The 22448-nt window shown below is 46.7% G+C and overlaps 1 protein-coding gene across 14 annotated transcripts in view; it reads left to right on the plus strand.

Moving 5' to 3' along the window:
• DYSF (dysferlin) overlaps positions 1-22448 on the plus strand; it is a 107904-nt gene that overhangs the window by 80815 nt on the left and 4641 nt on the right. For 13 of the 14 annotated variants that reach the window (XM_030025180.1, XM_030025248.1, XM_030025269.1 and 10 more), the window contains 7 exons: positions 669-757; positions 1027-1122; positions 4770-4911; positions 14773-14872; positions 16525-16703; positions 17411-17520; positions 17873-18020. In XM_030025180.1, the coding sequence (XP_029881040.1) occupies positions 669-757; positions 1027-1122; positions 4770-4911; positions 14773-14872; positions 16525-16703; positions 17411-17520; positions 17873-18020 (864 nt within the window). Of the gene's footprint in view, positions 1-668; positions 758-1026; positions 1123-4769; positions 4912-14770; positions 14873-16524; positions 16705-17410; positions 17521-17872; positions 18021-22448 lie in introns of those variants that run through there. The other variant, XM_030025239.2, reaches the window with a different exon arrangement.

The following is a 22448-nucleotide window of genomic DNA, read 5'->3' on the forward strand; positions in this document are numbered from 1 at the left end:
TTTTCTGCTGAAATGGAAGATTTTTTTGCCAAAAAGCAAGAAAACCACAAACCCTTCTGTGATGGGCTGATTGTCAAAGGATGGCTTTTTTTTTTTTTTTCTTTCAACCCTCGAGACTGCACAATAAAATATTTTATTGGCACCCATTGGTGTTTTACAGTAAAAGAGACCACCTAAAAACACCCCCCCCCTGAGATTTCAGCTGCATTTCTGCTGCTCTCTCCCTGGAAGTATTTTGTGAACGTGGAATTAGATTCCCTTCTCCTCATCCCATCCTCCACTGCCATGGTCAGAAACCCATAAACCAGCTGTCCAGCTGGTGACACCATGGAAGACAGGTGAGCTGCTTGCTTCTCCCATGGAACCTCCCACGGACCTAGTCTTTAGTCTGTCCCTATGTAAAGTTAGTCAGCCATGGAGAGTGCACCTTCAGCTTATCCACACCAACCACTTATATATTGCAAGCCATTAACATATACCCAGCTATCACTAAAATAATTTTAATGTAATACTTAATGACACCTTTCCGTTAAGGAAACCTTAGTTTTCAACGAAGGAGCACTGGAGCACTTGATATTTTCTCTCTCCACTACTAGGTCTTACTGAGGACGTGAAGGTAACCCAGTTAGGAGGCTCACCAGGCTTCATATGTCTTTCTTTCCATACAGGGAAAGCTGCAGATGTGGGTGGACCTGTTTCCAAAATCTCTGGGTCAGCCTGGCCCCCCTTTCAACATCACGCCACGCAAAGCCAAGAGGTAACTTGTTTTTCATTTCTTACTCAGCGCGGTGCTGGTTCCAGCACTTTCTGTTTGTGAGGGTTAAGGAGAGGGCTTGGAGATGTCAGATGGGGAGGGATTCACCGGCCCAGCTGAGAAATGTCTATGTGGGCTCATCTTCAGAGAAAGATGAGTCACGTCTTAGCTCCTTCAGCTAAATAGCTGAGTAGCACAACCAGGCTGTCTAGGTGGGCTCTAGACCAAGATTTCCACCCTCTCATGTTGCTTTTGTTCGCGGGACTGTCCAGGTTCTTCTTGCGCTGCATCATCTGGAACACCAAGGACGTCATCCTCGATGACCTCAGCATCACAGGGGAGAAGATGAGTGACATCTACGTCAAAGGGTAAGCCACCCTGGTTCTGCGTCCTCCGGGTACCATAGCTCGAAGGCGCAAGAGCAGCAGTGAAGGAGTTGACGTGGCCCTTGCATGAACATTACTGTGGCAGACACGAAGCCGCACTGGGATGAAGGGGCCATTCACACCTCTCCAATTATGGATCCACCTTCTTGGCAGACCGTCTCTGCTGGGTTCATAACTGCTTCACGACGTCAAGTTTTTCTTTGCATCTCTTGGATGCTACCATGACAATATTTACATTTAGAGAGATAAGATGTGGGGAAGCAGCCTAGCCATTGGAGAGAGGGGCACATAATCTGCATTTCCACTGCCGGCTCCTTCCCAGCTCCTCTCCTGGGACAGCCATGGGCTTGTTCCACATACATAGGTTGGCTTGTTTGCATTGCTGCTTTTTTTGGAATTCCCTTTTTTCCTTGAAACACACAAAAATGTGGCAACCAGCAGTAACTCCTCTGGCACATTCCCTTCTCTGCCTGACTCCATTTATGTTTTATCTTGTGTAAAATGGTGCAATCCCAGCCAAGGGACTTACTTATTTTGTGCGTTCTTTGGATTTATGGACAGGAAGAGGTAGGATTTTGAAACAGACTGTAAATCCCTTTTTTACAATCCCAATTTTCCTCCTGTAAATCCAGAATGCGTGCTGCTTACCTGGTATTCACATCAAGTGCATTGTTATCAGCTCCAGCTAAGCTGCTCTGTGCACTTTGGGGCTCTGAAATAGTAGTGCTTGCAGGGTGTTACCGGGAAAGCGAGAGCATCCAGCGCTTGCTGATAGCCCTTGCCTGGCTTTTAGCATCCCCAATGACCAAGCAAATCTCACAGTGCTGCAAATGAGTTAAAAATCTTGCTCAACTTCCTTGTCTTCCCCCCTAAGTGGCTGCATCATTAGCATCTCTGGATAAGGCCTGAATAATCCTATTGGGAGGGGAGGCAATGGTCCTTCTTGTGCTTAAGCATCTGTCCTACAGACAGGGGATCCGGTGGGCAAAGTGACCTTCACCACCACGGCGTGGTGTTGCTTTGGTGGGGACCTTTCCTTCCATCCACCGCCGCCTCCTGAGCAGGGCTGGAGCCTACTTTAGGGTGAACTCAATGGATAAGGAGCTTTTACCTGTGGCTTTCCTTCAGAACATCTCACAGTGCTTCTCTGAGGAGGTTATTGCCAGCTCATTCTCCATTTTACCCATTAGGCAAGGCCAGGGCTGTAATCTCAGTCTCTTGGACGTTATCTTCTACATAATATGTAAATTATTGTCGAGTCAGTTAGGTGGGTAAATGAAAGAGGAGCTTTTCTGTTATGCCTGAGGCAGTTGCCATTTATTTTATTTTATTTAATCAATTATTTATTGATAGTCTTATAATAGCATGAAGAGGTCTCAACCAAGTTTAGGTTGTGCAAGGCTGAGTTCAGAGAGACCTTCCCTTCCTAAAGACTTGTGCTGTAGGCATACAAAAGGGTGGTAGTGTGGGGAAATCATATTCATTAGGAACTGAAGATGGTTTTTTGAGTTAACAGTCCTCCCTGTCACTGTCATAGATGGAGGATATTTTTGTATTGTCTTCATAGTCAAATTTCCAAATTAAAAGTTTTACTTTACCAAGAGGATGGACCAGCACTGAACCAGGTCACACGGGAGGCGGGAGGTTTTCACTCATCATCTTGCAAGTTTTTTAAGACATTTCAAGGTAAAACCAGTATTGCTTTGAGCCAATTGGACTAGAAGTTTCCAGAGCCCCTTCCAACCAACCACCACTATTAAGATTTATGTACTGTTATGTGGCATCTTTAAAACTCACCTGCATGCCCTTTTGGGTTCCTAAATAAAAGGATGGCCTGGGTCCTCCAAAATCTTACACTTGTGCTGAGCAAAGAGGGAGGTGTGCTCATTTTGAGAACAAAGTTGCCACTTAGATTTAAGAACCTAACTTTGCCTTTGGATATTGCAGATACCTTAAGTTGCATGGATTTAAAAAATACCGGGTGAATTAATGGGCTAAAGATACACCCAGTCCTGTTAAGTACAAAAACATTCTCTATAGCTCAGGAAATCTCTGACCTGCAAATTATTGGAGTCTGGAGAGGTGTGTTGGGAAGGTATCAGGATGTGTTTGCCCCAATCCCGTGCTCTTACCTGGATGTCTGCTGTTGGCCCTGGTCAGAGGCAGGATACTGGGCAAGATGGACCTTTGGTTGGTCCCCATGGCCATTCCTACATTACGTTTTTAATTCTGGGGCACCGTGACTTCAATGCTTTTGATTTCTGGCATCTCCTTCCTGCAGGGGGGAGGGTGCAGCAAATTCTGCAAGGAAAAAACAAAACGTGTGCTAAAGAGGCATCCAAATCAAGCCATTTATTTGTCCTTTTGTTTGCCTGCAAGGAGAGGGCGCTCACACTGCATCCTCCGAGGGGCCCAGCCAAGCTTTGAAGGATGTGGATAAATACACAGGCTTGCCATTTGCATCCTATCAGATCAAATCAAATAATCCAGCCACAGTTTAAGTATTATTAGTGTAACCTCATCACACAATTCCCACTGCCACCAAGCCCTCGCTATGCGTGTAGCACATGTGCATGTGATGTGTACTGTAGGATGAACTTGAGTAGACCTCTCTTCCCTGTCTCCCACAACACATTTGGGGTGGATTATGTGCTCCTCTCAGGCACTGGAGAAGAGGTAATCATTTGTATAGCTGGGCAAAAAAGCCTTATTTTCAATTTAAGTGGAAAACAATCAAGCAAGATAATTGTTTTCATTAGAGATTCCCTCTGAATCTTCTGGCTTTCCTCCAGAAGGGCTCCAAATACACAAATGGACATGTTTTATTGTTTTGTTTTGTTTTGTTGATTGCTGAAGACTGAAAAATCTTGGACAGGGAAAGAGGGCAGAATGAAAACCCCACAGTTGCAAAACTCACAGCTGGAAAAATGTAGTTGTTATGGAAAGTTTTCTGTTTGCCCCTGGACTGGTTGAGGAGTGACCACAGCAAACTCTTTTAGACCAGGAGGAAAACTGTGCTGCGAGGAGCTGCCTCTAGCAGGAGCGGCTGGGAACCACCCTGGCCACATCAGGGTCTGGCCACTCTGGGATTTTCCCGGGGAAGAACTTCTTGGCCATTTAGGACTTTCACATAATATCTCTCAGAAGTTGACAGAGAACAGAGCGAAAAAAATGGCCCTTTGGTCCTTTAGCGTGGTTGCCTCATCAATAGGACTGGTTTAGGGGCTAACTACAAGGTCAGTTTGTTGGGGTGGCTGCAAAGGGGAGAGGAGCTCTCACCAAAGCAGGTTAGAAGCTGATGTGTGCTTATGGATGGGTAAGTGACAACTTCAAGCCAGAGCTTAAGGTGTTGTTGAGTCTTTAAAACATCCATAAAAAACAGGGGAGGGAGGAGAAGAGATTGCAGAGCTGCTCAGGCTGCTACCACCAGTACCGGTTCATCTCCCAACACTGCAGGGACTGTTGCATTCCCTCTCAAGTCTCCTACGGGCTCCAGGTTAGCCCTACAGATAGCAGCCACAGGGATGAGAGACACTTTATTGCCTGCTCATGGCCTCTGGGATGTTGAGCAAACTCCAAAATCCTTGGTGTGTTTCTAGTTTTTCATGCAATGTGTTTGCATTTTGCAGCTGGCTGGTTGGCCACGAGGAGAACAAGCAGAAGACAGATGTGCACTACAGGTCTATGGGAGGAGAGGGCAACTTCAACTGGAGATTCATCTTCCCCTTTGACTATCTCCCTGCTGAGCAAATGTGTTACATCGCAAAAAAGGTGAGTGTCCCTGGACAGACGTTTCTACCTTCTCATAGTAACTCTGGGGAGAAATGTGCTGCATGATCTAAGACCTGTACAATTGCAGCACGAAGGGAGCTATGCAACGCTCAGCCTTACCTTTGTGTTATTTGAAACACAAAGTTGTGGACAGGTGGGGAAATTGGTTTAAAAAAATCCACATTTTGAATACAACATTTGTGGGGTCAGAATTAGAGGTGGCTTTGTATAAAGAGTCCAGAGAGACTGACCCCCCAGGAAAGACTCCTCTGGACTGGAGGCAGCTGAATATTGGGGCAGCAGCATCAAAGTACTCTCCAGTTTCCATGGGACTTCCAAGATGCCTATTCAACAACAGGGTTATTCCAAAGATGGAGATGGCATTTCCATGGGGATGGTTGGGGATGCACCTCTGGTCTCCAGCACAGCATAGTGGGCATCGTGCTGTACAGTAACTTCACAGAAGGGCTAAAGAGGGGTGAAAGGAAGGAGCTGCCTCCAAGTGCCTGAAGGGATAAGCAGGAGGGACATGTAGGGGAACATGGGTTCGGATGTACCATTGGTGCAGAGATGGGAAGAAAAGCTTTGGTTTGGGATTCAGGGTGAAGATGCCTTTAGTCTAATGAGAGCTGTGTACTCAGCTGGGGAGCTAAAAGTGGATGTGATTTTGGCCCCCTCATTCCTACATCTGTAGTTGGCTGTTGCTTTTAGTGTTCCTTAGATAAGTTAGTGCAATGTGATGATCAGATGTGGACTGGGAGTTGCACAGAGGGAAGGAAACAGGGATGGAGTTCGGGTGCCTACGTGGAAAAACACTGGTGAAAATTGGACTGGCTCTCAAGGAATGCTTTAGGGAAGGGAGATGTATTCACTTAAATTTCCGGCTCATCACCTGGAGATTAAGAGGAGTATTGTTGGATCTGTGTGTCTGCTTTCGAGACTCGGTCTTGTTTTGTGACACCTCCCTGAGAGCTCAAACCCCTTCAGCCACCCAACCCCGAGTCTTTTTCCCTGCTCCCTGCTTTGCCGCTGTGAACTCGACGTCGGTGTTCGTTTGAATACAAAGACACCTCGCTGCAGTGGGACCATCTGCATCCACAGAGCTCACCTGGGACCCCCATCCCAGCTTCTTTTGTGGGGCCAGCAAGGTCCCAGCAGAGCCTGGGTTGGAACTGGCGCTTCTTTGGCGAAGATGCTGAGTGAATTCCCCATCCCTTGAGCCAGACTATCCCCGCGAGGAGGCCTGGCTTCAAAATGAATCGCTCGATAGTTAAACTGATTGACAGAATCATAGCTGTACCCATTTCACGCTTCATGTTAAACAAATCAAAAGTACAGTGTGTACTACATTCAATTATCCCCCTTTGAAAAAGCAAAGACCCCCCTATAAACCGTTTAAGAAAATACATCCCACTGTGCTGATATTGATTCTCCTCCGACCACATGTCTGCCAACACTGTATCAGAAAATAAACAGCTTGTAAAACCTCTCTGTAAAGGAAAAAATAATGAATGAAAAGCCATGCTTTGTATTTGTGGGACACATTCCGCTCTGGCAATTTTTGATCTCGCCATGTGCTGTTTGAACTCCAGGTTCATTACTGCTGCTGTAAAAGCCCATGCACCGAACTTTAAACGCAGGCGATGGAAAGTGGAATTTAAATCAAAACGGTCAGATGGCAAGTTCTGAGCTGCTAAAAGCCACCTGCACCCAGCCTTGCTGGTGTTGGCCCTCGGAGAGAGCACTGCTGGGAGAAAAGCAGCTTTCAATTTACTCCCCTTTGTTTGCTCCACTCGCCTCCTCGCAGGCGGGAGCTCCCTTTGGCATTGCGGGATGGACTGCAGGAATGGGTCACCCCAAACCAGATTGCAAATAGAGCCAAAAGAGCAAGGATGACCCTGGGCAGCCGGGTCTCCGTGATGTTTAGTTCTGGTGTGCACGTCTGGGGCGAGCTGGGAGCCTGCAAACCCAGGGAAAAATCAGGAGCCACGTGGTGGAATTGGACCCTGAAGCCTTGGGATGGCCAGCAGCAGTCAGGATGGTTTAATCTCTGCCACGGCACTGGAAGTTTTGGGAACTTCATCTCCAAAGCTTCGAAGTGCTGGGATTGCTTGGGGTTTCAAGGCTTCAGTCTTTCCACGGGGCACCTCCAGGGAAAGCAGGAGCCTGTAAATCCTGTGAGCATCAATTCAACTTGCAGATTGGAAGCGTAAGCTCTTATTCCTGCTTTTCTAAACATTTTAACCATTTCAGAATGTTTTTGCATCCATATCTTCTCTTGCTGCAGCAATGTTATAAAGATTTTGCATCTCCTTCTGAGAAAGGAATTTACCCCATTCTGAATTTCAAAAAAATCCCCACGAAAGTGGAAGTCCATCTTTGGGATGGCTCTTCTGAAAATATGTAAATGCATGTTTCTTTACATCCTCTCTGAGCATTTATCCAGAATTTCCTTCTTCTGTTCTCGCTTCTTTTTGTGCCATCTTTACCTAGCAGCCATGGACAAGTCAAGCCACGTTGTCTGCATGGCCACAGCACGCTTGCAGCTTGCCGAGTCCTGCAAGAAGACAGTTTCTTAGGTTGCAAATCATGCAGTTGTTTTGGTGAAAGGGTCAATACACATTGCATGTTGGAGCGCTGTTACTTCACAGGGGGAGCTGGGGTAGAAAGGTAGTTTCAGCCCCCCTGACAGGTTTGCATGAAATTGCATATTGACTTAAGTAGGGGACGAACAGGCAGGTCCAGGTCCCAGATGAGTGCCAAGCAGCAGAGAGAAGAGCAGATGACGGCAAGGTTTAAACTTTAGATCCCCAGGTCTCATCCTGGCAGGTCTCGACTCTTGCAGACAATGTTATCAGATGGTCATGGCACAACCAGAGTCTATCGAGAGCAATGCTGAGATAGACTAGATGTGGATCACGTTTCACTGGGCGCCCAGTCAGAGAGGCACTCAGCTCCCACGTCTCGCAGGCGCTGTGGAGGTGGAAAATGCATGAAATTGATTTTGAAATGTTCAGCTTCAAGTGCCAATTACAGCGGTAGCTGAATATAGCTGCCAAATCTGAATTCTAGATGTCCTCTAGGGCAGAAAAAGCTTGACACTGAATGTCTGAGCAAATGTCATCTGCATAAATGAACATTCAGGGTAGAATTTCAAGTGCATCTCAATATACAAGTTAAAAACTATTGGTGCTTGAGTGGACCTGGAAATAAACCACTAGGCTGGAGCTTCCAAAACCTGGCTGGGTTGTTCATATGCCATCTGAAAAGTGTTGCATAAAAGAAACTCCAGGAGATGAACTTAATGAGTATGGGAGCATTGTTGGCAATTTCAGATCCATGTCATGCCATGTCATTGGCAGAAACCAGACCAAGGAACATAGCTGTTGTCTTCATACTTGTTCTGTTACTAGACTTTGGTGTTAGGTGTCAACAAGAAAATGAAGTATTGATGCCAGAACACAAAATACTCTGTTTTGCAAAGACAAACAGAACCATTGGAAGAGAACCCATCCCAGTACTGTAGAAGAAACTGCGAGCAACTGTCTGGTTTATTCAGTCGGAAGGTTGGGGCAGTTGTGGTGAGGCTCTTTTTCAAAGAGCTCTTACATTCATTTAATTTCTTCCACTTTGTGCTTTCAACTAAAGGGACCCATCCAAGTTTTAAGCAGATTAATTGCAACCTACCTGGGCACAAAACCACACTGACTTTGAGTTAGAGGTCTTTTGACATCTGGCAGTGGTGGGTGCATGCTGCTCACATGGCTAGAAGTAGGTGGTCCTATAGGATAATCCCAGAATAACCCTGTGGCTGTGAGATATTGGTGATGCTTGCACATCTCTCTCTGAATAATTGAGACCCTGTTTCTGCAAGGGGAAGCTGAAGTCTCCAAGTTTGCTGGCTGTGGCATTGAATATAACAACAAACCTGACATTTGGAAGGGTTTTTTCTATAACTGATCAGCTGGTGGTATCCCAGAAATCATACTAGAGAGAGGTCTTCAGGAGCGATATGAGAAAGAGGGAGGTTTGGTGTCTTAAACCCACCTAGAGAGAAAAGTGCAAAGGCATTTGAGAAAAAAGCAGGGAAGAAGGGGCTGTAACTCACAGCTTGTTTTGTTCTATTGCTGAGTGGAGCTGAGAATAAATTCCTCCCTCCCTGGCGCTGAGGCTTTCCCAGCTCCATCTGGTTTCATCGATTCTGGTTACTTTGTCTGCAAATTCACTGTAGTGTCCTGACATCTTCTTGGTACTGACAGCTCCGACCTGCAACAGTCCAGACCCTCACCTGGGGCGGATCAGCCGGTGCATTTTTCCGCGCCCAGCAGATTCGCACCAGCTGGGAACGAGGAGCCGGTGCCAGCGGTGGGGCACGTGGGGACGTCCCCGTTGCAATTGATTTTGCATGGGGGGGGCTCACGCTGTGCAGTGATGGCTCGTAACGCGATGCTCTAAATCACCTGAGAGCTCATGGGCAGCCTGGGCTTGGTGTAGTTGTCAGGCAGGGCGAGAATTTACCCTGGAGGTAAGCGTGCAGCCTCTCTGTTGTTTAAACTTTATAAAAAATTACACAGGCATGTAAGGTTTCTGCAACCGTGTCCCTGTTTCATCCCCTTGTTCTGTTACATTTGTCGCTGAATCTCCAGGGTGTACCAAGAAATCTCTGTGCTCTGTCTGGTTTTGGTTTGAAATTTTGAGTTTGAAGCACTGATTTTTGTTAAAAAACAGTTAATATTTTATTAGATTGAAATTTTAATTCCTCTTTGGTGCCAGAAAGCTAAAAAAAAGGCTATTGCCTTTTAATTTTGGACTTTTTCCTCTCCTGTTTCCTGTCCTTTATTGTGTCCTTCCCTGTTTTTCTTGGTGACATCAGAAAGCAAAGCAAAACACAAAGTGTTCCTTTTCCTTCCACATTTGGCCAAAATGCAACATTTTGAAGGGGCTCCAAGTGCATTTTTTTTTCAGAGGGAGGCAGAGTTAGACAAGGCAGTCATATATTATGTATTTTAATGGGACTGCAACAAGCACATACGACGACACAACAGTCTTCTGTAATAGGACAGGGGCAGCAGGCATGACCTGGGATGCACTGGCAGCCTCTCTGATATTCAGACAAGAGTCGCCGTTGGGAATTTTCCTTTCCAATGTATGTATGGAGAGGGATGAGCAAGGCATGGCTGTGTTGAGAACTGAAGGTCCAACAGTGTTGTTCACAAACTGGCTAGGACCAGGCCCCCAAGTCTTGGAGCTCCCTAAATGGCAGCGGGATGGCCCCATGTCCCTGGAAAAGCCTGATAAACTCTGCCAGAAGGAAAGCATGGGAGGCTGAGAAAATAGCATTGCAGTGAGTGATTCCAGGGACCGAAATGAGAGTATGTGCCCCAAGGCAAATATGACTCTTTCACACTTATGGTGTGGTGACGCCTGGAGTGTTCCTCCAGGTATTGGCAAGGCTGTGCCCGAATGTGCAGCAGATGCTGTACGCTTGGGATTTTGCTCAGCTGCCATCCTGATCAGGGGAGGATGCAGAAAACCAAGTGCCACGAGACCTGCGATGCAGTTGTCGGAGTTGGCAACAGCAGGGAGATCCAAGAGGCGAGTCAGTCCAGTAAAAGTGCAATAATGAGCGCTCTCAACTGTCTGCTTATTACGGATACATGAAACGTCCCGATGGGATGAGGTTCAGAGAAGCAGTTTCTCAACACCTTGAAGGATGGCCCTGCAGGACAGCTCGTCCTGGCGCCTGCAGCAAAAGAGGCTCTTCTTGCCTGACCTCCGAGGGGGGTCTCCTGCGTGGCCGGGGCTCCCCAGTTTCTGTGGGATGAGGGACCTGCTGCTCTCCCACATGTACGTGCTGAAACGGGCCAGGCTTGCTTGGGCGCGAACATGCTGGGGCTTCACTGCCTTCCCGAAAAAGCGGGGTTGCTCCTTACTTTGTATTCCTTAGCACATAAGCAACCCAGAAGAAATGCAGCCCTGTCAACACTTTCCTAGTGATATGAGCTTATTTTTTTTCCTGCCTCCCCTGCTGCATTATTCATGACCGTAAAATATTCACCAGCCTCCCCTCTCCCCCCCCTCACTGCAAAACAAACCCCCAAACAATAATTCAAGCCCCCTTCCTTCCCATGTCTTGCAAAAGGCTAGGAAATAAATTTCTTGCCGTGGGTTGTTTTTATAGTGAACTTTCGTAGCTAGATTTAATCACGGAGGCAAATTTCACACTGACTTGAAATGGACCCATAAACTTCGCTCAGCATCAAATTCCTCCTTCCCCAGCCTGCCCTTCCAGCTCTGCTCCGCCGTGTCCCCAGCTTCACGGGGCTCTGAGGAGGAAAGCTTCGCCACCAGCCAAACCACATTTACAGTGTTTTTCCACAAGAAAGGCCAAAGCTGTACAGATCGTGCTAGCGTCGTACGAGCTCCGCATTGCCACCCGGAAAGGGTCGAATCCTGCCTGAGTCATCCTTCATCAGGCAGGGAGTCCCTGGAAAGCCAGGGCATTGCTCTCAGGGGTAGAAGTGGTGCTGGGGAGGCAGGAGGATGCAGCGAGCATCCACTTGGCCAGGGTATGGGTTTTGCTGGCTTTGGGCATGGGCAAGTCCTTGGGCATTGCAATGGGACGGAGGGCAGGTGGAACCCCAAAGTCCTGTATGTTTGCCAGCAATTGCGTGGTCAGTCCTGGGGGACACTTATCCAGTTAATGTTTTGTTGTGTGAGAGATGACCATAAGGCACTGCAGCACCGGGTCCAAGGTGCTCTCCTCCTGTCCCAGGACAGCTCGGCCAGCACCGCAGATGGGGAAGGAACCCACCAAGAGAAGGGGGATTGCTGCAGCAGCTCAGAGACCGGGGCAGTAATTTGGGTCTCACAACAGCCTGCTCCTTTTCCCGGCTCCTCCTCTTTCCCCATCAGGGCACCCATGGGACTGGGTCTTCCAGCAGGCAGTAGTTTTGCCAGAGAGCAGAGCTGCCATCCCCACACCTCCCTTTCGGAGGGGCTGCTCAGGTGCCAAGTTTTGCTCACGTTCAACTTCAGGTGGATGGGACGGTGCAAAGAGAAGGTCTGACACGTGCTTGGAGAGGTGCTTCAATCCAGGCAGCAGCGCAGCAATGCTGCCGGAGCATGAACACGTCTGATGAATGCAAATGTGGTGAAATCTGCTTCTGAGCCAGGGACGTTAGTTATCCCTGGAGAGGAAGAGGCACGTGTAGGGCATGTTTCATCCTCTTCCAAGCTGAGCATAGATGGGGACGCCTGAATTGCCCCAGCAAGGGGCAATTAGAAGGAGCCTGTGGTGTCTGTCTGTGGTGCACACCATGGGAGATGGGTCTTCCTCCATCTCGCAGACCCCAGATGAACCTTTCCAACCCACGGGGAGGTCATCTGGCCGCCTTCTTCTTTAGGCATGGGTACGTGGTTCCTGGAGGCTTTCTTCTCTGGATGACTAACAACCCTTCTGCAGTGCAGGACCCAACCAATATATGGGAAAGGGAAGAATCCCCATAAGCTCTTTCCCTTTTTAGCAGTTTTAATTTAAAATGACTTATTAGCTGGGAAAACATCCCCCCCCGCCTTGGATAAACATACATTTTAATACATTGCAATGAGCAGAGGGGCAGAGATGGAAGTTTCCATTGACTTTATTTTATTTTTCTAGATTATAAAATATTTAAAATGCATAAATAAAATGCTCCATTGCAAAAATGCTGGCATGTTTTTCCAAAGCAAGGCGGGGAACGGAGCTAAATTGAAATATAACCGTCCAGGGTGATCTCTTAAAGTGAAACTAGTTTCAATGGGATTTAAGTGCCCACAGTCTCCCTGCTTGAATATTTATGTTCTTATGGAGTGTGACACATTCTTTTTTTTCCTCCTTTTTTTTAATATTGCACGATATAATGAATCAGAGTCTTGTAGCCACCACAGTGAATTTATGGTGCTACGTATGTGTCATGAATAATGCTGAAGTTTCCTGGTTTTAATTAAATCTGTTCCGTTTATGATACTGCCATGTTGCAAGAGTGCGGCAGGAGGCATTGCCCACAGGACACACCTCTGAGCCTGTGCTGTCAGTAGACACCGGTCGTGACTCTGCCTCCTCTTTGCAAGCCTTGGCTGGAGCCAGAAATAACAAGACGTCGGCTTTTTGTGCGTCTCTGTCTCTCTCCTTCTGTTCTAACACTTCTTAGTCCTAACTCTCAGGCATCTTGTGGCATCCCAAAAGTGGTATTAGATCCCTGTTGGGAAATATTACTGGTTGCAACCACATAAATAGCAAATTTTGTGGCATGGGCACATATCCACCATATATTATAATGATGTGACCGCAAGCTCATTGTCACAGTAATGGGATTCAAACCCTCCTTGTTACAGAAGTCTAATTTAAGTGTTCCCCCTTACTGGCTTTTTGGGGAGTGTTGGTCTGACTATCCAGAAGGCAGACCATCTGCCTTGCTGTTGACCTATCCACTGTAGGAACCGGGCCGCTGCAGTTGCAGACTTCTCACGGGTGAGTGTTTTGTAAATCATCTCCTCTGCAGATAGCAGAAATTGCTGCCTCATCCTATTGCTGAGCTCCCACATGGATGCTGTCTCCCAGGCAGTGTCTATTCCTTATTCCTGTGGCCAGGTTGCAGAACTGATGGATGATAGCTCCTGCACTGCACAAGGGCTTGGTAAACGATGATAATCGCAAAGGATGCTCACGGCGTAATTTTTATTCCAGGTGCTTTGCAAATAGGCTTCTGGGACCGCTGCAAAACCTTTCCACAGGTTGTCACAGCAGCTCTAGTGGCAGGGAATAGACAAAAAATTGCCCATCTAATAGAAATGAGAAGGGCATATAGACAGTGGCAGATCTCACGTTATAAGGACAGAAATCAGGTGTCACAGTGCCACTGCTTGATTGGTTTACAGGGAGCCGGGCTCTGGTCATCACTGCTCGCTGGGGCTCTGAATCTCTCCTTTCTTGAACTTCGATGTACGAATAAATATAGCAAGCATGTATGCACCTTGGCAGCAGCCCAGTGTAATATTAGCAGCAGTTTTACTGGGATACCATGTCCAACTCTAGCATTTACCTATCCTGAGAATGAAAACCTGGGAGATGTGCAGAAAAGATGAACAAAGTCATCTGAGAACTGAGGAACCCACCACACAGTGAGCTGCTATGAAAGCACCAGTCTCTTTCTTTACAAAATTCATGTTTAGTAAGCAAACTTGGGAGTCACAAGTTTGGTGGTACAGGTGGTAGAGGTGTTTGCTGGTCTCGAATCGACAAACTGCTTATGATAGACCTGGCAGCAGATCAGAGCATGGTGGATCCAGACTTGTGCAGGGGTCTGGCTGCTGGCAGAACTGGGGTGAGAGGTGGGCAGAAGGGAAAGGGATGTATTTGAATTGCCTACCATTTTTTTAAGTGTTTTTCCTGTATTTTTCCATTAATTAAGAGGAAGGTGAAGTTTGGCAGCACTGGCACTCAACACTTGTTGCTCTCTTCACCTTGGAGAGTCACCCTCATCTACATCATGTGAATATGATGCTGTCACTCCAAAAGATCCTATTTGCAAGCTCACAGTGCCTGTTCGCTAAAATACTGTCACTAAATTAAGGCACAAATAGATGCCACCTCACCTTCTGGAAGCATCTTGGGTTTTCCACTGAGCATCCTTGTCCAAGAACTGGCCAGAGCCAGTGCTGTCCTCCCGTGGCTCTGGCCCTGCAGAACTGGAGCAGGACACACCAAGAGCTTTATGTTACAGGACTTCCACTGCTGGGAGATGAGAGTAGCCAGGCTCTGCCCACTTCCACTAACGAGCCTTTTATTTTTTCTTGGTTTCTTTTCCGGTGTGATTTTAGGAGCACTTCTGGAGCTTGGACAAGACAGAAAACAAGATTCCACCACAGCTTATCTTCCAGATCTGGGACAATGACAAGTTCTCTTTTGATGACTACCTGGGTAAGTGGGGAGAGGTTTTTTAGCTCCATCCCTGCTGATGCAGACAAGGAGGAAAAAATTATTGAATCCTTTCAGGATACAAAGAAAGTGTAACAAGACCAGTTTAGGCCACTGAACAGGATTCAGTGTCAGCATAAGTTCAGGACTGATGATAAGTGGTTTGTATTAGGCAGATTTCCAGTCTCAGCCTGCAGCAGCCTGTTCCTGGGCTGACATAATGTTGAGAGCATCATCAAATCCAACACAGCCACCACCTTCCAGGAAGGCCCCAATTCCCCGTGACTCATCTGAGTCTGTGCTGGAATGTGCTCATCAGGGCTAACTGTGTATTTGAGCTGAGAGCACCAGGCAGGATCACTGACCTGCCTTGCCTTACCTGGGATGTTTAGACATGAACACAACTCAGTCCAACACCTGTCTTTTTCAGTGCTAGCCTCATTTATCATCCTCAGAAATCTAGGTTTAGGTCAAGAAAAAAACCCCAAACTTCTGACAGGAATGATAGCAGAGCTATACAGCAGATCATCTGCAGAAGCTGGAGGCTCCAGCATTATGGGTTTTTTGGTTGGATCTTGTGTGACCTTTCTTTTTGCCACTAAAAAAAAATTCAAATATGAAAAGCTTCACTGAGGAAGTATGTGATCAAGATCCTTTTAAATCCTGTCTTTGATTAATTACGTAGGCTGAGTGCCGAAATAACTTCTCCAAGGTGTGTTTTCCAGCTCTGGTTCTGTACCTCAGGAGCTCTTGACTGCCAACATTAATTCTTTGCAAATTCCAGCAAATAAAAGTGGTCTTTGGCTTTTGTAAAGCACTTTTCATCCATGGACTTCAAAAGTGTTTCACAGCAAACCTGATCTGTGCTGTCATTGTCACTGGTTGCAAGAATCTGTGCACAGAAAAGCTACAAATACAAGCATGATATTGAATGTGAGTCATCCACAGCAGCGTAAAAAGCTGCTGTCCCTCAGCTGAGCCACAGGACCAGACCTTGTGTACATTCTTGGCCATTCCCAACTGTAAGGTAGTTTGGTGTAACAATGTAAATTAAATGCAGGCACTTTCAACTAACACTTGGAGAATTGAGCTCAGATTTCCTGAAGGCTAGATAAATGTGATAATTACTGGATCACTCTGTCTGAGAAGGAAGCTATCAATTTTGTGGGATATCCTTCTTGTATCCTGCTGCAATTACTCACCTGGGTGGGCCAATAAAGTAGCCTGTTTGGAAATCTGCAAGCCTCCTACCTGATGCTCTTATACTGACGGCGCTCTGGGTATGTACAATTTGAGTTTCATGTAAATCTCTTAGTCTGCATTAAAAATCTCAGCCTGCCTGGTTGACTTCAGTGCAAATCATCCAACGATATAGTTGCGTAAGTCAGCAGATATTTTGCAGCATCTTCTAGAAGGACTTCATGGCTCAGGTCTTCCTAAGCACAATGGTGATACCAAGTGCTCAATTCCTAGGAAGACCCACTGGCTAAAACCAGCGCTACGCTTGGAAATAGGGCCACACTTGACCCTGCTCTCCCCTTTGCTATGTGGGTGTCTGCCCAAGCTCCCTGAGTGAATATTTCTTCAGGGAAAGAGTCCACCTTTTAAGGACGTGTTACACCAAGATGTCTTCCCAGTAACGTTCCTCCTTGCAGGCTCCATTCAGATGGATCTCAACAGGATGCCCAAACCTGCCAAGACTGCTGAGAAGTGCTCCTTAGAGCTAGTAGATGAGACCTTGTCTTCAGGTCGCTTTGTGTCACTCTTTGAGCAGAAAACTGTCAAGGGATGGTGGCCCTGTGTTGCTGAGCAGGATCAAAAGAAGATCTTGGCGGTAAGGTGGCCTCTTCATGTGTTCTCTTGGGGGACTCACTCAAAGCGTTAAGAAGGGACGTGGCTGGGCCAGGCACATGCAGGATGCCATGGTCAGGGCAAGAAATGGAGTCTTGGGCTGCAAATTTTACAAACTGGACCAGCTTTTGTCAGCTGTATGTTTTCCAGGATTTGTCCAGCACTGTGCAGGTGCCTCAGAAGAAATTATTTGTTCTGTGGGATTTTCGCTGCGGTTTTTGGAATGTGCCACCTAATTTGATTCTGTATCACATCTATTCTTAATGATATTGTGTTGTGACAAGTACCAGGAAAAGGTTCCAGCTGTCAGACTGATATATTTAAATATAAGTGTCTGGGCTCCTGTTCAGGTCTTTGGCAACTGTTCAATACAGGTAAGGGAGTCCAGGCAGTGAATTAAGTCATTCAACAAAAGACCCCTGAGTTGGTTGGCTAAACTTGGGTGTCAGTGACATTTGAGATGTCCTGGAGTATCAGCTGAGAACATTGTAGTAGGCAGGTGAGGGATCTGTTTGAAATCCACTCTTACTGGGTTCCTCATGGTCCTTGCTGGTAGTGGTTGGGTTATGCTCAAAGTAGTTTTTCTTTCCCCAAACAGTATTTTGCATCATACATTCATTTCTCACCTCTCCCCCCCCAGCCTTTTTTTTTTTTGTTGTTTATAAGTTCGTTTTTGTTTAACCCACACAGGGCAAATTGGAAATGACTTTGGAAATTGTGGCAGAACAAGAGCATGAAGAGCGGCCAGCTGGCGTGGGTCGGGATGAGCCAAATATGAACCCCAAGCTGGAGGACCCCAAGTAAGAACATCCTGAATAGAAAAGTAACCACCAGGGCACACAGTTCTCAAGGGGCAAACTGAAAATCTGGGTTCCCAGTTTGAGGTCTGCTGTCTGCAATGGGCTTCCTCCCGTGTAGGCTCTGTTTTTGAGCTGCTGATGCTCAGATTGTATGAGCTGAGACAACCCAGGGTGGCTGGGAGGCTGGTCTGGACCACCGAGAAGGCCATTTGATATGGTCCACCCAGAGGGATGTGGGTTTGCAGGGTGAGCAGCCAGCTTGTTACAGCAGGCCATACTCATGGGGTTGGGGATCCAGGAGGGTAAAACCACCATGAAACTCAGAAGTGAGCTCAACTTTGTTCGGCTCCAGGCGCCCAGAGACCTCCTTCCTATGGTTCACCTCCCCGTACAAGACCCTGAAGTACATCCTGTGGCGGCGGTACAAGTGGGTGGTTATCCTGGCCATCGTGCTCTTCGTTTTGCTGCTCTTCCTGGGAATCTTCATCTACGCCTTCCCGGTATGATGGGTGTGGGAGAGGACAGGGCGGGCTGACCAAGGTCTTAGGTGTTCCCCCGGGTCTCTGTGGCTGCCTTGCCTCTGTGGGGACAGGGATGGTCCCAGTGCACGTGGCTGCAAAGTCCCATGCTGGTCCCTGAGGAACAACCGGGTGCACCATGGTGGGTCAAAAAGAGAGTCTGCGTTTCTGGTCTCTGCTACAGACTCACGCCTCTTTGTGCCCATTAATTGTGACGTTAACTGATTGTTTTCAAAGAGGTTCGAGCAGCTGATGTCGGAGGTCTTGCAGGGTTGGTGGGAAAATCCCCTACAAACACGCAGACTAATTAGAAATGCAGACATTTTACAGGGCTGAGTAGTGGCAAAAAACGCATCGGTCTGTAATTGTTTAAAGATGCAGGGAGTTTAGAGGTGTTTGGGCAGCCCTGTCTCTTGTTATCAAGGCTTGGAGCACGTTATACCAATGTAATGTCTGAAGTGAAGGGGAGGGTTTTCGCCTCATTAATCAAGAAAGTGGCTTTTTCTTGCCTTACTGTCAGTTCCACTGACAAAACAAAATAAATAAATAATGGAGTCCTGGCCTTCCAGTTTGGCTTAGGATGGGGTTTTGTATCCTCCTCTGTTTCTACAGCACTGGAATAATTCATACCAGCTCTTGGATGCCATTTCCCCTCCTCTCAGACTGATAAGAAAAATGACCCGCCTCTCTCTTTCCAGCACTTAACAAATTCTGCTCCTTGTATATGACTTTTTTTTTTTTCATAAAATAACTCATTGGAGTAATTTATAACTTCGTGTGAGAGAATGTGGCTGCCTTTTGCAGATGGCTTTGTGTGCTTGCAACGTGCAACCGAAAAGTGAGGTGTGGAATTTCTCCTCGCCATCGTAATCACTTTCAGATGATTTGAAGTCGTGCATGCTCGTTTGTTCCTGTTGAGAAAAAAGGGGATGGGATTAGGTCATGGCTCTCCCCATCTCTCTATCCTCGTATCCATGGGAAGGGCTGGGATACTTCTGCTGGAGAAATGATTCCGGAGGTGCTAAGTAGTATGAAGGAGGAAATAATTGTGCAAGTGCAGATTTGTGCTGAATTGCCTCCTCCCTGCCCTGTACTTGGAGCCATTCCTGGAGACTCCCCTTTATGTCAAGTAGCAGAAACCAAGCCTTTTCGACCAAGAACTCAGTGTTTCCCTGAAGATGCAAGTGGCTTTGCCTTTGTTCCAGTGGTATCATATAAAAAACAAGATTGAGAGGAGAAAATATTCGCAAACTATAAATATTGATTTACACTCGTTATTACTTGGGATTTTTCCCTGTTTCCTAGCTAAATGTTGTTGTATTTAATTTCATTTTGGTCAGGTCAATTTTTAGTCATATTTTGAAAAAGTAAGGCCACGTTTCATGGAATTTTTCTGTTTTTATGTATTTGGCCAGCTTCCCTTAGATTTTTGAGGTCACTGGGTCTGTATCTACTTGGAGATTTAGTTCCTTACCCGTTTCATCAGGCACTAAATTTGGCAATCGTGCTGGTGATGGCTTGCTATGAAGGATGCCCTTGGCATCCTGAACTTTGGCAGGGCTCACCATTACATCCCTGATTAAATGCACGGAAAAACAATCCTTCCTCACTTCTGTTCTGATTTGTGTGCCAGGAGCACCATCAGGACCCATTTAAAATAAGGACCTTGCTGCATTTAGCACTGTATATGTAATCTTGCCACTACACGTGCAGTTTCGAGGTCCCATGCCGCAGGTAGAGGGGTTTTGTGTGTCTTCTGCCCCTCTCATCCTGGGCAAAGGGATGCGTCATGGGAGGGAAGCCTCAAGGGAATCCTGTTAGGGCACATGGACCATCAGTCTGAGCAGGCAGAGGGTAAGGAACAGGGATACAGGGGTGCTAAGGGGGGCAAACAGAGGTGAAGTTACTATTTTCCTGCTTCTGTTGCCCTTTTAGCTATGGCCTTGCATGAAGAGCTCTTCCACAGCTTTCTGCTTGTTGGGACCTCCACTGGGACCTCCAGGGTCCTTTTGGTCATTGCTTTTCAGCAGCTGGTCCTTGGCTCAGCAGGAGCCTTGGGACCCGCTTGCAGTCTGAATGTCCCTGCCTGCAGTCTGAATGTCCCTGCCTGCAGATTGAATGCCCTGCCTGCAGATTGAATGTCCCTGCCTGCAGATTGAATGCCCTGCCTGCAGATTGAATGTCCCTGCCTGCGTACAGACAGGCTCTCCACCTGGGAGCATTGTGTACCATGTGCGAGATGCTGCCAGAGAAGTCTGAGCCCTGGCTCCAAATCTTATCCTGTTTGGACTCTGCCTGAGGATACCGAAGGAAGAAATCTTTTACCTGAGAAATATCTGTCCACAATGTGCCCTGGGAAACTTAACGGTCCCATGAGCTGAGCTAACCCTGCGCAGGTCACCCTCCATCACAGACAGACAGGAATCTCCCCTGAAAATGAACCCAGGGCATTTTCATTGGCTCTTGGTATAAAAACGGGATTTTTTTTTTTTATTTATTTCTATTCCCCATACAGTGCTGAAAACTTCCAACCACAGTCCCAGCTTTGTGGTCAGAGTAGCTGGAGAGTAAGAGCAAATGTTCCATTTGAAAGTTGTGTGCTTCTACCCGAAACGGTGAAGGGCTGTCTGTGGTTCCCAACAGTAGTGCCCAAAAAACATTGGTTCCCAAAAGCTCAGGCTTCTCTGTGAATGAAGAAGCCGATGGCTTGGTCTTGTTCAGAATACCTATCCAAAAATGCTTTACACCCCTGGGAAGTATTTTCTAGAGGCTATATTGCAGAATATTCTGCAAAATAGCCTTTAGAGCTACTTCGTGGAATCAGAAACCTTTGAAGATGTGGTGCCTTTGTGCTTCTGCTGTCCTCAGGACACAGAGTACGTGTGATGGATCATGGGCTGGAATAAAGATCTTCCCATTCCTCCTCTTGGGTCCTCTTCAGAGTCTCTTTCCCAGGAGAGCTTTGTGCAACCAGCAGTTGTTTTCCAGCCAGGGAATGTGCCGTGGCTGCCCCGGTGGGACCTGGGGTCCCTGGGAGGATCAAGGGGAGGCCTGCAGAAGAGGGGAAGGGTCTGGAAGTGCTTCAGGATGACGTGGAGGTTCATCAGGATTTGTGGGGAGCTGGGAGTATGGCAGTACAGGAAATTTAGGCACAAATCCGTAAGAAATCATCATTAGTGCAACTGTTTACAAAGCAAGTTGTTTTAGTGGGTGAGAGACCATTTCCAACTGAAAAGCCTTTTGATTTTGGGTGGAAAACTGCATGGTATTGCAAATTTCCATAAAAAAAGTTGTCTAGTTTTACAAAAATGGGAAAAAATGTTGAAAAATCTGATATTCTGAGGTTCTTAATTTTTTTACTTGGGCTCTTCCACCCAGTCTTAGTGTCAGATTACTGGCTGGTTTGCCTTAGCTTTCTTTGCAGAGTGGTTGTCATTATGGTCTGTACAAGCTAGGACTCTGGGAACAGCATTCCCTGGATATTTCCTATATGATTTCCTTAGACAGTCCTTAGATTTAACTTGACATCAGAAGACTCCTTAAACAACAGACGAAAGTATAATGAGATCCAGTAGCTGGATGTTGACGTTAGAGGAACTATTCCAGTGGAAATAGGATGCTAATTTTTGAGACGAAGGGTAATTAACCATTGGAACAATTTGCCAGAGACTGTGGTAAATTCATCATTGCTCGGGGCGTCCATGTATCGAGACTGAATGTCTTTCTACAAGATATGCTCTGGTTCCACCCCACGCTCCTGTCCAGCGGTGCTCATTTATGGCACGCTGTGGGGCTTTTTGGAAAGGTCCAGGGACTTTGATGGACTTTTCATCTGACATTGCCATAGCTGATAAGAGCTCTGCCTTCTGCTATGGGAACGGTTGAATGAAAGTCTTGGGCTAGACACAAGGTCAGAAGAAAAGGTTATAAAAGCCCAGCCTGGGTTTCTGCATCCATAACGCGTAGGGAATACGGCGGTGAAGTTATCTCCCTGAAGCAGTGATTATTGTAAAGATTTTAGTGGCTACCACCATAGAAAAATGTAACGCTGCTTCCAGCTGGAGTCAGCTCTGCTTTGCAGCACCATGAAAATGTTTACTACCTTTTAAAGCTCTGTTTGTGTTCTGCAAGCCCAGCGTTGCTTCCATTGCCATTAATTCTAATTACAGCTCGCGTTCTGTGCTGATTGATAATCCTGCTTGGCTTTCAACACTTTGTTAATACAAATTCATAGCTGGACAGAAAACTTGCTACCCTCCAGAATGCAACCAGTCAAATCATAAAAAAAAAAGGAGTATTTTGGAGGATAGACTCTGAAAGACAAATGGATTGGTAATTAATTCGAAGGTTATATGTCACTGGAGGCTTTTCTAATGACTTCTGGTAAACTGCCCTAACTTTGCTTGCTTG

Source organism: Aquila chrysaetos, chromosome 1, assembly GCF_900496995.4.
Source record: "Aquila chrysaetos chrysaetos chromosome 1, bAquChr1.4, whole genome shotgun sequence".
Classification (NCBI taxonomy): domain Eukaryota; kingdom Metazoa; phylum Chordata; class Aves; order Accipitriformes; family Accipitridae; genus Aquila; species Aquila chrysaetos.